We start from the raw sequence: 16381 nt of genomic DNA, 5'->3' as shown, positions 1-16381 counted from the left end.
TAACACTTATTGTTCGACTTGAGTTCCAAAGTTGCCAGTTGCTGGTACCACAATACATCTAATTTACTTCTCGCAGGTCCATGCTGAAACCAATAATTATTGTCTGAATTCTAGACTAACCCAACGCTCCAGGCTCACCTAAATGTACGCAAGCTCTGTTGATACATGGATTAAGTCCTTAATAGCCTTGTATTGACAGAGGGATAAGTTCACCAGCAGATAAGGAAGGGTCTTGTTTACTTAATGATAATGACTATATCAAAGTGCTTAGGACCAAACTAAAGTCTATGAGACAATTCACTGAATTTTCTCTAACGGAGAGTTTTCGTCATGTTAGGGCACTCGATCATCAGAGGTGAAAAGGGTAAGGGGCACTTTTACAAAGTAATAGGGCACTTATCAAAGTAAAAGGGGCACTTTTTCATGTAATAGCGGGGGCACTTTGCGGTTTCGCCCCCCCCCCCTCCCAAAGGGCCGCCTCTCTAATAATTAGACATTGAATTCGTTATGGAGACGAATTAGGTGATCTGCCGCTTTGATCGAGACTTAACGACTCGACGATAATGGTAATGGTATAATAGATCAAAATTTGTTTTCATTTACATAACAATTCAAGTTTAAAATGCAAAATAGATTTCATACAAGCGAACAACAAATTTCAGAAACCTACCAGCAAATGTTACAAAATAATGTTTATAAATTTTTCAATTATAATATCCAAATTTTAGATTATAGCAGTCAGTCTGTTTCAATGACCTTCAGTAACTGATTGTATGATACTTACTGAATGCAATCATTTTTGTTCCGTGAATGTACAATTTCATCTGTTATAAAAATATGTTATATTCCTGAACAAAGAGCAAATGATTACCTTGGAATTCTATGAATTTCAAACGGGTATGAGCTAGTTTATTATGATGGTAGGTATGAAAATGCGTGTTTTTAGCAGTTGTATAGAATAGCCTAGCCAAGGTAGCTTAAAGGGGCAAACGTTTTAGTGTGAAAAAGGCACACTTTTTATACATAATATGATTTGGAAACGAGCACAAATATATTTATAAAAGGGGTACACTTATAGTTCTATAACATTTGGGCATTGTACCCCCTGTCACCTCGGCTACTACCTTAGTGTGGTTTTATATAGAAGTGTCCCTGTACTGCAAAAAGCTGCTTCGATTCTTTAAAACTAGAGTTTAGATTTTAGATTACCACAAAAGGGCCAATTGTGTAAGCGACACTGCAGGGAATAAACTTAAAGGGGGGGGGGGTAGGCCTACCTATCAAAGGTAACGCGGGAACTTATATTTCATATACTTATTTTAAACGGGCACTTATCAGAACTGAAGATGGGTATTTCTCATACCTACAAACATTTCTTTGAAGAGAAAAATGCAATTATTATAAATTAAAGGAAAGGGGCACTTTTCAGAGGTGAACAGGTACACTTTTGGCACCTTAAAAGACGCACCTATAAGAAAGAAAATGGGTGCATTTATTACATGTTTTTAAATAAAACTGCACTTGTCAAAGTAAAAAGGGCACAGTCTATATAGATAAGAATAAGGAAACTTATCAGAGGTGAAAAGGGGCAGTAGTTAGAAAGATAAGATGAAATGTAATTTTGATGCGCTATGAAGGCCTATCAATTATGTGGAGTTAATGAGAGGCTTAATCTTAATGGAGTTGGTGCTGGGATGGATGCATGGGTAAATAGTGAGAGGCTAGGAGTCAATAGCTTGAATGAGAAAGATCTGAATAATTTATTTATTCTGAAATAATTTTACATATTCAATAGAATCAGAATCTGAAATCATTAATATAATTATAAGTGGTAGTTAGTGCAATGCTGGAGCGAAAATACTGAATGACAGTTTTACTAAATGGCGCATAGATTGATTGATTGATTGATTTTTATTCGCCAAGCTTCCAACATTCAAGTACAACAATATACAATAATTTAAAGATCAAAATTAAGTCAGCTTAAACAGGATAACCCACGAAAGCTCGAGAGCTTATTCCCAGTGGGGTCCCCGACAGACATTATTATAGGCCTACAAAATTAATAACGGTTAAAATAGTAATATTTACAGACAGATAAGAAGAAAAAACTTAAATAAAGATGATAATCATAATAGAAATGATAGTAAGTACAATAAAAAAAAGAAGAAGGAGAAAAGAAAAATAGGAGGAGAAGGAGGAAAAAGAGGAAAATAATGAAATTATGTAGAATTTCTATATCGTAGGCTACAAAAACATAAGTATATACAAAATGAAAAGGTTTTAACCGGCAGAAGAATAACAATTGCAATCATAATTTATAACATGTCATTCGCTTCTATTCTCTGAGCAAAGTTTTCTATTTCCTTTATATCAAATTATTAAATTGATATCAAGGATATTTTCAGTAATTTATTAACTCAAATATCAATTTACTGGATACCATGCGTGTTCCCAAACTCTCTTGCTCGTAACAAAAGAAAAAGGTCACCGGACTTTTTCTGAAAGTGGGGGGGGGGGGGGGTGCTGAAAAAGGCCCTAGTAACAAAAGACAAAGGTCGACCCGTATTTGACTGTAATACAGTGACACCGGACTTTTGATGGGGTCCGGGGGGGGGGGGGGGGGGGATGGGCGATCGGAACACGCATATGCGTACCGTATGGGGAGGGGGGGGGGGGGTGATTGTCTCAATATGTTTGTTAATGTTCATGTTTACTTAATTTATGACTAATTTTCCCCACTATTGTCGATTTGTATATTGATTAAAGGTAATACAAAGTTTTGGGAAATTTTGAAAATTGGGTGAATAATGAATCTTTACAATTATGATATATTTGGATGCCCCTGTGGATGTATTATAAGCAGTAACAAAATTAGCCCCTAAAACACTTCTGTTTTCGAGAAAAATTGAATATAAAAATTTACCGGTGCTCCCGGTAAATTTTGATAAATTTCCAATAGCGCCTATGGCCGCACAATGGTAGCTGCGACCATGAAAATCCCAGAATATGTAGTTGGGATAATTTCCAAACGGGAATAGCTAATCGGTCGATTTTAGTCAAGAAACATTGTTTCATAGCTAAATCAATATCTTGACCTTAAGAGGGAGCTATACAACTTAAAGAGTTTATTATTTATAATTTCATAACTTTAGACTCGATTTCAACCGCGACAACGATCAATGTATGCTTCCAACCAGGCGCGTACGCAGGGGGGGGGGGGGGGGGGGGGGGGGGGGGGGGGGGGGGGGGGGGGGGGGGGGGCTGAACCCCCCTTTGGTATTTTTTATGTGGTAAAACCCCCTAATCCCCCCCTTGTTTTTTTTAATAAAAAGTGTCCTCTTACCCCCCCCCCCCCCCCCCCCCCCCCCCCCCCCACCCCCCCCCCCCCCCCCCCCCCCCCCCCCCCCCCCCCCCCCCCCCCCCCCCCCCCCCCCCCCCCCCCCCCCCCCCCCCCCCCCCCCCCCCCCCCCCCCCCCCCCCCCCCCCCCTTATTCAGCGGCTGAATCGTTGCGATTTTTTGGGGACCAAAAAGGTGTCCTCTTCAACCCCCCCCCCCTCGCCCCCCGCTTATTCAGCGGCTGATTGAGTCGTTGCGAAATTTTCAGCCCGATTTAAAAATGTTAAACCCCCCCCCCTCCCCCCCCCCCTTCAAAAATCCTGCGTACGTGCCTGCTTCCAATGTGTTAATTTGAACCAAATTCATGACCCCCCCCCCCCCCCCCCCCCCCCCCCCCCCCCCCCCCCCCCCCCCCCCCCCCCCCCCCCCCCATACCAAAACTTTGTAATACTCGGTCACAAATCACCATTACGAACTGCTACGAACGCCGTACGAACGATTTTCAGACAATGGAAATTCGGGAAGACAATTGAAAAACAGGGAGATTCGTACGAAATTATCGTTCTTACCAGGGCATGTGAGTTCTTAGTTTGTGACCGTAGAATTATATTGACAAATTCAAACTGACCGCGTACTACCGCAGCATGCACGCTAATCAGGCCGAGGCGATCAGCTGTGACATGTGTTGTTTCATCGCATCGCACCGTACCCTATAGATCGATCCCGACGACTCGACTGGCTCCCGAATTCGAATCGCTCATTCGCTAGCTCCTCTCGATCGCTCTCGGCTCATATTCAGGTTATTTTGGGCGTCATCATTGGAAGCCAAGGGCCCCAGATCAAGTGTTAAATTTCCAATAGTCAATAGGTAAGCCTACCTTTCATTAAAATTGAATGTTTTACAGAAAGAAGCACTAACAGTAAACTAAGGCAGGCAGTGCATTTTGGACCCATGGACACACTCCTACATATCACAATGCATGCAATGCACGGAGCCTAACCGTAAACCGCTAAACGATTGTGTAGAGAGTTAGGCCTACACCTAGTATACCTAAACATGTTTAATTTGGAGCTGTAACTCGTCAGTGTAACCTTGCATTACATTGCAATAAACATGATTAAACCCTATTTGTTACTTGGACTTGTATATGATGGGGAGGGGGGTGGGGGCAGGGGCGGGGGCAGGGGATGCTGGTAATGGGGTTAAAGGGGCGGGGCCAATGAATGGGCTGTACTAAAGCTCAAATTGCCTTGTTTCTACAGTGTTCTATGAACAAAGCTAGAGCTTTTTGGACTGCTTTTTCTGTTGATTTAAAGGGGTTGTATTATTTTGCTAGAGTTCACTAGATATTACTTTCTGTCATTCAAACCATGTATGTTTTGGACATTCTAGTATTAGTTTGTTTGTTGTTTGTTTGTATTTTTTTTTTTGGGGGGGGGGGGGGTAGTTTGGGAAGACCATACCGATAGTTTGCTTTGGCAGGGTCTGTATTCATGCCAACATTGCATAATCTGGGTCTGCGTATGATTATAGTTCGCAGTCTCTACATAGCTGTTCAGTTTGCATTCAAAGTTTAATAGATATGTTCATTTGAAAGGTCTTGCCATCTTTATTATTTCCTTTTATTAATTATACAATTCTGATTTTAACAATGCTTTAAATTATTTCAGATTAACATAAAAAAGTCCTGGCTTTTGTTTTTGTCTTCCTGTGGTGCTTGTTTTGCAAGGTCACATGCAGCCACATGCCTAGGACCTTGTTATATATTTTTTTGTAATGTAATCTTTATTATCATTATTATTATTATTATTATTATTATTATTATTACTATTTTTTTAAATTATTTTTTTAATTATTATTATCATTATTTTTATTTGTATTATTATTACTAATACTATTACTATTAGTATTAGTATTTGTATTACTATTAGATATTTATATAATATTGACTGGCCTTGAGGGGTATATCAGAAATATTGACCAAGCTCAGATCATATTGCCCCGAGTCGAAAGACGAGGGCAATATGGTCTTAGCGCGGTCAATATTTCTGATATCCCTCGAAAGTAAAGCCAGTCAATATTTTTATTGTTATCCAAATCAGACATCTAGAGCAAATACAGAAATCCACCATGACAATCTCAAGAACTGAACAAACTACCAGCACTGTGCATCCAGTGCTTGACACAATTTTCGATACACTGCAAACAGTGTGCATTTGGTGTGATTATAACGTCACAATAGAGTGCGCACAAAGTGCTCAGGTTCTTGTACGCATAATAGATGCGCAATGAAAATGAAAAAATACGGCCCGGTCAATACAAGATGCCCGAATGCGAGACCGTGGAAAATACCAAGGTATATTTTCACTCGTCTCTACACGCAAAGTCAATACGCGCAGGGAGACCAAGGAAAATACAAAGAATATACCCCTCCGTTCCCACTGCTAGTGAAAACTAGGGCAATACGGTTTTGTAAATGACCAGCTCATATGTCTGATACGGGTAATAATTATCAATATCTTTATCAATAATATGCTTTCTATCTTCTCGTCCTTTTTTCTCTTTTGGTTCCAGCCCTTGACGATCGATCACCCGGCCGCACGATGACGATGAGCGGAGATTCAGACTTACCTCATCTTGATATGTTTGTAGATGAGAAGAATGCTGAGGAGAGTGTTATATCTATAGCCAAGAAAGTCAGACCAGACTGGAATGATAAAGACATCAAGGCTAAGGTAAGGTCATATGAAAGTATAGAAAGACAGGTTTTAGTCAGGGGAGCTGTAGCCTATAATCTAGGCGGAGTGCCGAGCTTTTTTCTTTGCTGCTAGACTAACCTTAAGCAGAACGTCTGATACGGCGAGACTACGAACCGTGAGCCGCGACACCGCCTATAATCACTGGTCTAGCTTTAGTCGTTGTTTTTTTTATTATCGACCATGAATCCGTGGCAGTTTTTCGTACGAAAAAACCTCATGAATACGACCAGTGATTATAGGCGGTGAGCCGCTTCGCGACTCACGGTTCGTAGTCTCGCCGTATCAGACGTTCTGCTTAGGGTTAGTCTAGCAGCAAAGAAAAAAGCTCGGCACTCCGCCTAGATTATAGGCTAGGGGAGCTGAGGCAGGGCTCAAATTAATTTTTTGTCCACGGGGGCTCTTCCAAAAAAAAAAAGAGCCCCTGTGAGCCTTCTCACGGGGGCTCTTTTATTACTGACGGGGGCTCTTTTTCTAATACAAATTTCCATTGAATTGGTGGTACCCATGACACTCCTAAATTCTTTGCTATTTCATCTTTATCAGCATTATTTCCCTCTCACAACTTTACAAGTTATAACATGCATCTAATGGTCAGATCTCCTCCCTATGTAGCAAATTTCTGTTCCAAGCCTGTACAGTCCCCTCCTCCCCAACTGGTTTCCGTTTACTAAATTTAGCTTTCGGACTTTCGGTTGATTTACTGGTCGAGGTTTATTATTTGCTGGTCTTTTGGAATCACCAGATTTCAGAGGATTCACGATTTTCACAGCGAAAACTTCTCCAATTTTCTGAGGGGCACTTTAATACACAAGCCTCTTTGAAAAAAGCTTGTAAATCTACTCCCGGACAACGTTCAAATTTAATATGTAACGCATATGATATCCATGGGTTGTCAGCGAACTTGTACTTATGACAGTTTTGTGAAAAACTGCCCTGCCTAGCTGTTCCTCTTAAACCACTGTCACAGTGGTAAATAGAGATATCTGTGAATAGAGATATCTGATACAGACTTTTCTTTCAAAATTTGGCGAAGTCTTGATACGCTCAAATGTGCTCAAATTAGCTCAAATTCTCAGCCAAAATCTGTTTCTTCATGAAATCCTTGTTGTATAAGACAAATGCCCAACAATTGATTGTTGAATGAATGACGGTGCATGCGTAGCGCTTATCCATTGAATGCTAAGTGTAACCAAAGAATAACCAGAGAATACCAAAAATGTATGTCTACCATATTGCATTTTACCATGATCATGAAGATGACCTTGAACAGACAGTCAACATCTCCATACCCGTTCCACTAGCTGAGTACTAGTTCATGCATGCCTCCAAAGAATTCACATACATGTATAATGTACAATGTAGTAATGTATACAGGATATCATACAGTACAGGTAGCGTTTTTCAGTCTGTGACCTCCCATGGGTCTCGAAATAGATGGACATCAGTGAAAGCTGATGTACTGAGATCAGAATACCGTATTTGCCGGCGTAAAGGCCGCAGTATTTTGGAAGAGAAAATATAAAAAAGTCGGGGTGCGGCCTTTGCGGCAAAAGAGTTTTTTTTTAAAAGATCGCAAATCAAAAACATGAATTTGTACATATGGGACAACAATGAAAGGTGATGTACATTTCTAGAATAACACATGTCTTACCGCGCCCTCAAAGCTATGGTGCAATGCAAAAGACAAGAAAAAGCTGAATGGGTAAGCATTAGAGTCAGGATAGCTGAGCGGTCTAAGGCGCTGGTTTCGGGTCCCAATCTTCATAGAATCCCGCCTTCGACAATTTTTTTTTCTTCAAATGTCAAAATCGGGGGTGCGGCCTATGCGGCGCTGCGGCCTTATCACCGGCATACGGTATGCTGTGTTTTCATCTGATATTTTGGAGCCTTTAGTTGCACAAACAGTTTGTATACATTCCAGAAACATGAAGGTTCCATGTATTTGGTTGAACAGCGTACAAAGAAGTAATGTACATCCAACATGCAAAATTTTCTAACTGCAAATGCTCAATGTATACATAGTGTATACATAGTGTATTCAAACTTTTGAACATGTCCAAAATTAAAAATGACCCTAGTGTACCACTACGAACCCTTACCGGCAGCTATTGAATACAACGTATGTCAAAAAGGTCACAAAATGAATGGCACCTTACGTGAAAGTACACCCAAACTTCCAAAATTGCAAATACAAATACAAACAGATTGATAACAATGGTAGAAATAATGTAAACAAATTCAAAGAAACTGTTGCATCCGATACATAAATATATGAATAACGATATGCTACAATGAATTTATTACACATCAAATATATTAATGTAAGCTCACGATTGCACCATCTATTTTCTCTCTAGTTATTCTCAGGAGGCATTTCCAACAAACAAATTGTCGCATCTGATTCATAGATTTATGAATAACAATGTGCTAGCTACAATGAAATTATTACACCTCAAATAAATTAATGTAAGCTCATCTATTTTCTCGCTAGGTATTCTCAGGAGGCATTTCCAATAAGCTCCTTGGATGCTATCTACCACCTAACAAGGTTAGTTCTTCTTAAATGATATCTTGTGAGCGTTGTTTATCCCTTTACTCTTCTCCAGCTGACTGAGCTTTATATTCTTAAATATATTATGATGCACTCATGGTGCGCCCATTCATCAAGCCCCTGTGGCTTTTATAGATGCACCGTTTTCCATCCTATACTTTTAGTAGATTTACCGTAATCATGTTTTCTTTTTCTTTTTCTTTTTTTCTCTTTTAATCTCTCTCTCTTTCTCTCTCTCTCTATATATAACCCTACATAGTACGTTAAGTGGACATCATAAAAATCCTAACCCTAACCCTAATGTCTACTTAATGACTCATTTTTCACTCCGAAAGGCCCTCTAATGACGCCTTTAGTAAAATATATACATGTATATATTTCAATGTATTTTTCTTTGCCTATGTATTACTGGTACTACAATGTGTAATTTCATTTTCACTGCGATTGGAATAAAATTCAATTCAATTCAATTCAATTCAATTCAATTCCAGGATGACGTTCTGCTCTCCCGTATCTACGGCAAGAAGACGGAGCTCCTGGTGGATCGTCAGAGGGAGAAGGACACCTTTAAGATCCTTCATAAAGCTGGCTGTGGACCCAAGCTCCATGCCTCCTTCCAGAATGGTATATGCTATGACTTTGTGCCTGGTGTGACGCTGGATGAGAAGACTGTGAGAGAGGAGAAGATATACAAGTAAGGTTTATGATTTTAATAATAATAATGATAGTGATAAGTAAACCATTTTGTATAGCGCATAACACATAGGTATAATAAGCCAGTTCACGGTTGCAGTCTGAGCATGAGCAGATAAAGGTCATTGCAGAACAAATTGTGAAATACACGGAGACGAAATACTGGATACGTGCTCATGAAAGTTATGTAATCATTATTCATTTATGCACAAGCAGAGCACTCCATGATACACTGGTGGAAGTATTCTTTGAAAAGGGGAAACAAAGGCTAAGTATGTAGCATCTCCATCGCTGTAGGAGAGATTATTTCAAAGTTTCAAATGTACAAAGTGGGACCTCTTCATGTTTTGAAGATCTGTGGATATTCGGGATCATTGCAGCCATGTGCTAACCGTGAACTGGTCTATTGAAATGAAAATTGAAATTAGGTATTCAATGTCCATTGAGAAATTTGTTTTCACAGGTAAAAGGTTACAGAGATCAATCAACAAAAATAAATAATGATAATCAATAGATAGTCACAGTGATGGTAAACTACATTCATGATAGCTTTAGTTGGGTAAGTTACATGTACATGAAAAAAGGGAAGATTGGTTTTATAGGAAATTTACACTAAGCTTCTTTCAGATTGCAATAGATTTAGAATTTGCAAGGAGTTGTTTTTCTTTGTTTTATATAGGTTGGTTGCTCGGGAGTTGGCTGGAATGCACCTTATACAGACCGGTGATGGAACAGCGCCCTCTGCTGAGCTCTTTGATAAGACGAGAAATTTTATCTCGCTCCATCCGGATCACTTTGAAGATCCTAAGAAAGAAGAAATGTGAGCATTTACTTAATGAACATTGGGTTCTTCATATACAGTATATTACAAGAACTAAATTGTTCCTGTTGGCAGACTCTTGGCGAAAGAGAGGAAGAGAAAGAGAGAGAGAGAGAAAGGGAAAGAGAGAAAGGGAGAGAGAGAGAGAAAGAAGCAAGAGAAAGAGAGAAGAGTGAGAGAGAAAGAGAGATGGAGAGAAAGAGAGCAAGAGAAAGAGAGTGAGAGAGAGAGACGATACAGATGAATGCAGAGTGAAAGAGACGTTCTTGATGTAGCTCATTATCTTCTTGTATTTCAATTGTTTCTTTAGATTCAAGACGAGAATCATGTCTCGATCAGAGCTGAACGATGAAGTAAAGATGTTAGTGTCTGTACTGACAAGCCTAGATGCACCCGTAGTCTTCTCACATAATGATTTACTACTAGGAAACATTATCTATAATGAAGAAAAAAGTAAGTATAACTTCAACGATTGATTAATATTAATTTGCAGTACAAATGTACCTACAGTTAAAAACAATAGAAAGATTAAATGAGAACTTTACGTTTGAAACTTAATCGTTATTTTAAGAGTAATTTGTAGGGAGAGATTACATGCCCGCCTCTTCCTCCCTTGCTCTTAGACTTCAGTAAGTTCTCATTAGCTTAATCTTTCTCTTGTTTTTAACTGTAGGAACATTTGTACTGCAAATATTGACCGCGCATGCACATCACAGGATCTTATCTTCTTTAGCAATGCTTTATGTAAGAATATGGCACTCTTTCAGACTCCCATTTCACATCTTTTTTTCCTTGGGCAGCTCGGAAAAAAAGTTCTATATAGATGGCATAATACATACTTCTCCTTCTACTTCTTATTGTCTTCCTCCTTCTTTCTTTCTTTCTTTCTTTTGTTGTTGTTGTTCTTTCTGTTTCTCTTTCTTGTTTTGTTCTTTTCCTCCTCTCTCCTTCTCCTCATTCTTCTTCTTAATTAAGAATGATGCACCACCTCCCCCTCCTCTTATGATGCGACTCCACTGGTTGTTCATGTATCTCTTGTATTTTCACATTTTTTCCTCTCCTCTGGACTCATCTGTAATGAAAGGGGAATTCCCTTGTTTATTGATATAGCAAAGGGAAACATCCAGATCTTTATAACTCACCACTTATCATGGCTTTCTTCAGTTCAAACGAAAGTTTTGTGTTTAGACAAGTGCTTTAAGATTTTATTTAATTAAAAAAAGAGATATACGAAGTCAAGTGCTATAGCTTCCTTCTCTTGATCATGTAACATTTTTTTCCTTCTTTTTTCTTCTTATTTTCACTTTGCAGATAAAGTTTGTTTCATAGACTATGAGTATGCGATGTACAACTATCTGCCGTTTGATATAGCAAACCATTTCTGTGAATTTCCAGGTGAGTGCTGACATTTTAAGAATGCATTAACCCTTAATATGCCAAATATTATACAAAACATCACAACAATTTTTTTTTTTTTTTTTTTTTTTTTTTGTGTGTGTGTGTGTGCTTTTTTACTATTTTTAATGCGTATTATGCTTATATGTTAGTTTTATATTGTTCTTACCTTTGCCTGTGAGCTTTGGTGATATTCGTTATTTATATTTCCGTGTTTTTATCCTGTTCAGGACCATGATGTAAAACAGATTTTGTATCTACAATGTATATCTGATTCTTGATATCCTGATTAAATATATTTCAATAAAATAAATATATGTTGTATTGCCGGCCTGAGGGCAGTCAATATTACTTAATTTTACAACAGGTTCAAGAATGTAACCAACGGCAAACCTGTATTCAAGTCATGTGTTTATGACTTCATGCTTAAATCTTTTTCATTGCACCCCGCTATGCAAGTTTTTGTGCAGTAGCTAAACAATTCGTTCGCAGCCAGTTACTTATCTCTCTCTCTCTCTCTCTCTCCCTCTCCTTCTCTCCCTCTCTCCCTCCCCCTCTATTTCTCTCTCTCTTTCCCTCCCTCCCTCCCTCTCTCTCTCTCTCTTCCCTTCCCTCCCTCCCTCCCTCTCTCTTCCACTCCCTTCCCCTCTCTCTCTCTCTTCCCCTCCCTCCCTCTCTCTTCCACTCCCTTCCCCTCTCTCTCTCTCTTCCCCTCCCTCCCTCTCTCTTCCACTCCCTTCCCCCCCCCCCCCCCCCCCCTCTCTCTCTCTTCCCCTCCCTCCCTCTCTCTTCCACTCCCTTCCCCTCTCTCTCTCTCTTCCCCTCCCTCCCTCCCTCTCTCTCTCCCCCCTCTCTCTCTCTCCTCTCTCCTCTCTCTCTCTCTCTCTCTCTCTCTCTCTCTCTTCTCTCTCTCAGGCATCGAGGAAGTCAACTATGACCTGTACCCAAGTAAAGAGTTTCAGCTGCAATGGATCAAGGAGTACCTGAGCGCTCGCTACTCCCGGCTAGGAGAGAACAAAGTCGTCACCGACAGAGAGGTGGAGAGAATGTATGCTGTTGTTAACAAGTTTGCATTGGTGAGATCTTAACCCTTTGCTTATGGTGGTCTCTGTGTAAAGGTATAGAAATGCGATTGCTTTGTGAAAGAAACATTGTGGAATCGATCAGAAAAGGTTGATCATCAAGCATACAAGTATTGGTGTGTACTGCAAGGTTCTGGAATCATCAAAATGATAAGAAAGTTGGCCCAGTCTTGGTAAAGTTACAAGCACTGTACACAGAAAGATATGGGACTACGCAATATCTATCCAGTCTGGATTGATATGATAATTTATCAAATATATCAATTAGTAGGCGGTTTCCCGGCAAAATTGTATCGTCATTTATTAGTCAAAACATATTCTTTCACATCATAATTTCACATGGTAATAAGAGCTTCCATTTCATTTTTTGAGAGGGGGGGGGGGGGGCGTTTTGCAAAGCGGGTCTATACCTTTAAGCCTATGGGACCTATATCAAATTCAGTAGTCAACAGGTTAAAGGGTAATCCAACCTTAGCAAAAAGTTCATTTCTATGAAAGCAGAGGAATGGGAGAATAAGAAAGTAGATACTATTTGATGCTGAACTTCAAAGTCATTAGTTGTACACCTTATGCAGTTAAGGACCCTTGTGAGAAGAATCAAATACAAATGTCGACATTGCTGTACATGTATTTATATTCTTGAATGATATTATACAAATATTGCACATTCTGTATGTTTTATAATGGCTCTACATGATGAAAATGCTAATCAACAGTTTAATGGCAAGATGCCCCATTTTTGTAATTTTTTTTCAGAGACTCATGAATAAATGCATGATTTCAATGGCATATCCTCTGTTATTTTGATATATGAAGGATAGGTTTATATTAAATATTTCTTTGAAAATCTTGAATTAAAAATTACTTGTTCATTTCCTATTTTGTAATGGTGGCTCAATGGTTAGAGCGTCCACCTCATGAATGGGAGGTCGTGGGTTCGAACCCCGGTCGAGTCGAACCAAAGACTTATAACAATGGAACCTTCTGCCTTCTAGCTAAGCGCTCAGCATATTAGATTGGAGAAGGGTAGTAATAACATATTATGTTATGCAGGGCCCGCTGGAAGAGCAGTTTCATAACTGAAGTGGCTACCCTGGGTAAATAAAACGTTATTATTATTATTTATTATTATTATTATAAATGTAAAGATCTGTCTGTGTCTCTCCTTTAGGCTTCTCATTTTTTCTGGGGTGTATGGGCCATTGTACAGGCATACCATTCAACTATAGACTTCGACTTCTTAGAGTAAGTAGATATTTTGTCTATCATGTATGTATCACGAATGAGACGATCCACCTTGTGGGGTAATATCACCATTCAATAGTTTTCTTATTACTCTTTGTTAAAAATGAAATAATGAGGATGATAATAAAAGTGATAATAATGATTATAATGATAATATTAATGATAATAATGATAATAATGATAATGATATTAATAGTAGTAGTAGTGGTAGTAGTGGAAGTGGTAGTGGTGATGGTGGGGGTGGTGGTGGTTACCGGTATAGTAGTAATAATAATAAGGATGAGGATAATGGTAATCCTACAAGCTAAATATGGCAACATGAACTTAGTAGCATGTCCATTGCTACATTGACTAATAGGAGCATCATAGTATGTAGAACACTAATTGTACAGTCAAACCTGTTTTAGTGACCACCTGTCTCTAACTTACAGACCACATTTTCCCCCCTTGTAAATAGTTTCTCATTGAATCATACAGGTACTAAAGGAACCTGTACTTAAAGACCACCCTCATTATAGACAGGTTTCACTGTATTTGGGATAAAGTGAGTAACTATTTGTCATGTATCGTGTTTTTCTGTCTACAGCTATGCCATTATACGACTTGACGAGTACAAGAGACGGAAAACCGAGTTCTTGGCTCTACCCATTCCAGAATGAACCAAACCACCAGCTGCCTTGAACCAGACTGAACCAGCTTGAACTGCATTAAACCAGTTTGATCCGGTTTTAACGAATGACTTGGTGATTGGTGCTTTATACATGTACATGCATGCACATTCAAAGTGAAATTCTTTGATAATGAAAATGCACAAGTGTTATATTGAGCTAGATGCATTTGTATGAATTTTAATATGATATGAATATTCAATGTTTACTTACTTTACTATTCACAACCATTCATTAATACTTGCCAGATCCCAAGGTACTTTCACTATAAAGTTTATCCATATTATAAAATAAAATTTACATACTTTAAATGTGCATTATTGACATTATGGTACAATCATGATTTTAAGATCAATCAAGTACTTTTATGAGCAATGTATTAGCAATATTTTTCATGGTGGAGAAACTGTAGGTTAAATGTTGTTAGGATAACAACATGTAGTTATAGCACCAAAAATAGTGACCAGAATGTGAGTGCTGTCATGATTAAAATTGTGGGCTAGTTTAATATTCAGGGTCCTGCCTTACAAAGAGTTGATATCAATCGCAACTTATTTGCAGTTTATATCAATCGCAGCTATATACATAAGAGATAGGAGACTGCAAACTCTTGATTGATTAGAGGAGTTGCGATAGATTTGGATCAATCGCAACTCTTTGTAAGACAGGGCCCAGGTGTGCAATAAATAGCCCCCTCGGAGCAATTATTCATTCTCTGGAAGACGACGAGAGCATATACGGTACTGCTCAAAACGTCAAGAAACTGAGCTCACCAGCCACTTTCAGGGCTCTTATTCCTTTAAAAGAATCGCATACATGTAGTTTAATCCTGAACAACTTTACCTAACATACAAGTACTTCCTTTTCTTCCAAATTCCAAACATGAACTATCATAGCTACCGCTATTAAAAGTGTGGAGTATGTGTATTTTACAATTCTATTTTTTAAATATTTTAAAACTAATGTTGAACTTTACCATATGGAACGTTTCCTGTGCATGATGTAATCTACGGTAATGAATCCCCATTATGTGGTGAATACATATATATATTCATTATGTACTACACGTACACAAAACTCAGGGGAATGGTTATATGGTTACTCTGTTCACATTGATATACATGTATATTTCATATGTATTGTAATTTGTAGGTTTATTTGCATTTTCGTTTTGTTTTGTTTAATATGTAATTGTTTATCATTGTATTTTAGTTGTTATAGTGCTTTATAGAGACTTCGGTGGTGAGCGCTTTATAAGCACCGTTATTATTATTATTATTATTTAAGGTCAGTTAAGAAAGATCTGTATATTGCACCTGTGTACCAATGCAATCAAGATTATTGTACACTTTAAGTTGAAATGTTGCTTTATTGTGACAGTCCCCAGATGGTTTATGTATGTAGATTTATTGTATGATAGCCTTACTGAAATACTCTATTTTCCATATGGAATATTAAAGGAATATTTGTTGCAGCGGTTTTTAAACTTAAGTTCCGCTTATGTAAATTGTATTTCCAGAGAGATTTGGAAATCTGTATCAAATGCTTCCAAACTAGTACAGGTGTCGTGGACGAGTGGATATGTCACCGGACTGTGGATCACAAGGTTCCAGTTAAAGTCCCACCGCGGCACTCATGTCCTTTGGCAAGACATTGATCTACATTTGCCACTCTCAACCCAGGTTCTTAATGGGTACCCGGTAGGATGCGAAAGCTAATGTGGTTAGATTAGCAAGTTTGCGGTTGTAAAAAATGACGCCTGGCTGGAATGCTCCGCAGGGAGTGGAGAATGTGCATACATTGTGTGCGGGTAAGCCTGAATCCGATAAC

At 38.7% G+C, this 16381-nt stretch overlaps 1 protein-coding gene across 1 annotated transcript; it reads left to right on the top strand.

The window, feature by feature from the left end:
* Positions 1–4069: 4069 nt before the first annotated feature.
* On the top strand, positions 4070–15689 carry LOC578881 (ethanolamine kinase 1). The gene is made up of 10 exons (XM_030989085.1): positions 4070–4205; positions 5913–6073; positions 8589–8645; positions 9140–9342; positions 10021–10161; positions 10472–10614; positions 11473–11556; positions 12472–12632; positions 13810–13883; positions 14470–15689. The coding sequence occupies exons 2-10, from the start codon at positions 5942–5944 to the stop codon at positions 14540–14542; spliced, it is 1068 nt and encodes a 355-aa protein (XP_030844945.1). The 5' UTR covers positions 4070–4205; positions 5913–5941; the 3' UTR covers positions 14543–15689.
* The last annotated feature ends 692 nt before the right edge of the window (positions 15690–16381 follow it).

The sequence above is a fragment of the Strongylocentrotus purpuratus genome, unplaced genomic scaffold (genome assembly GCF_000002235.5).
Source record: "Strongylocentrotus purpuratus isolate Spur 01 unplaced genomic scaffold, Spur_5.0 spur5_scaffold_18, whole genome shotgun sequence".
NCBI lineage: Eukaryota > Metazoa > Echinodermata > Echinoidea > Camarodonta > Strongylocentrotidae > Strongylocentrotus > Strongylocentrotus purpuratus.
This window is presented reverse-complemented; position numbering and strand designations above follow the sequence as displayed.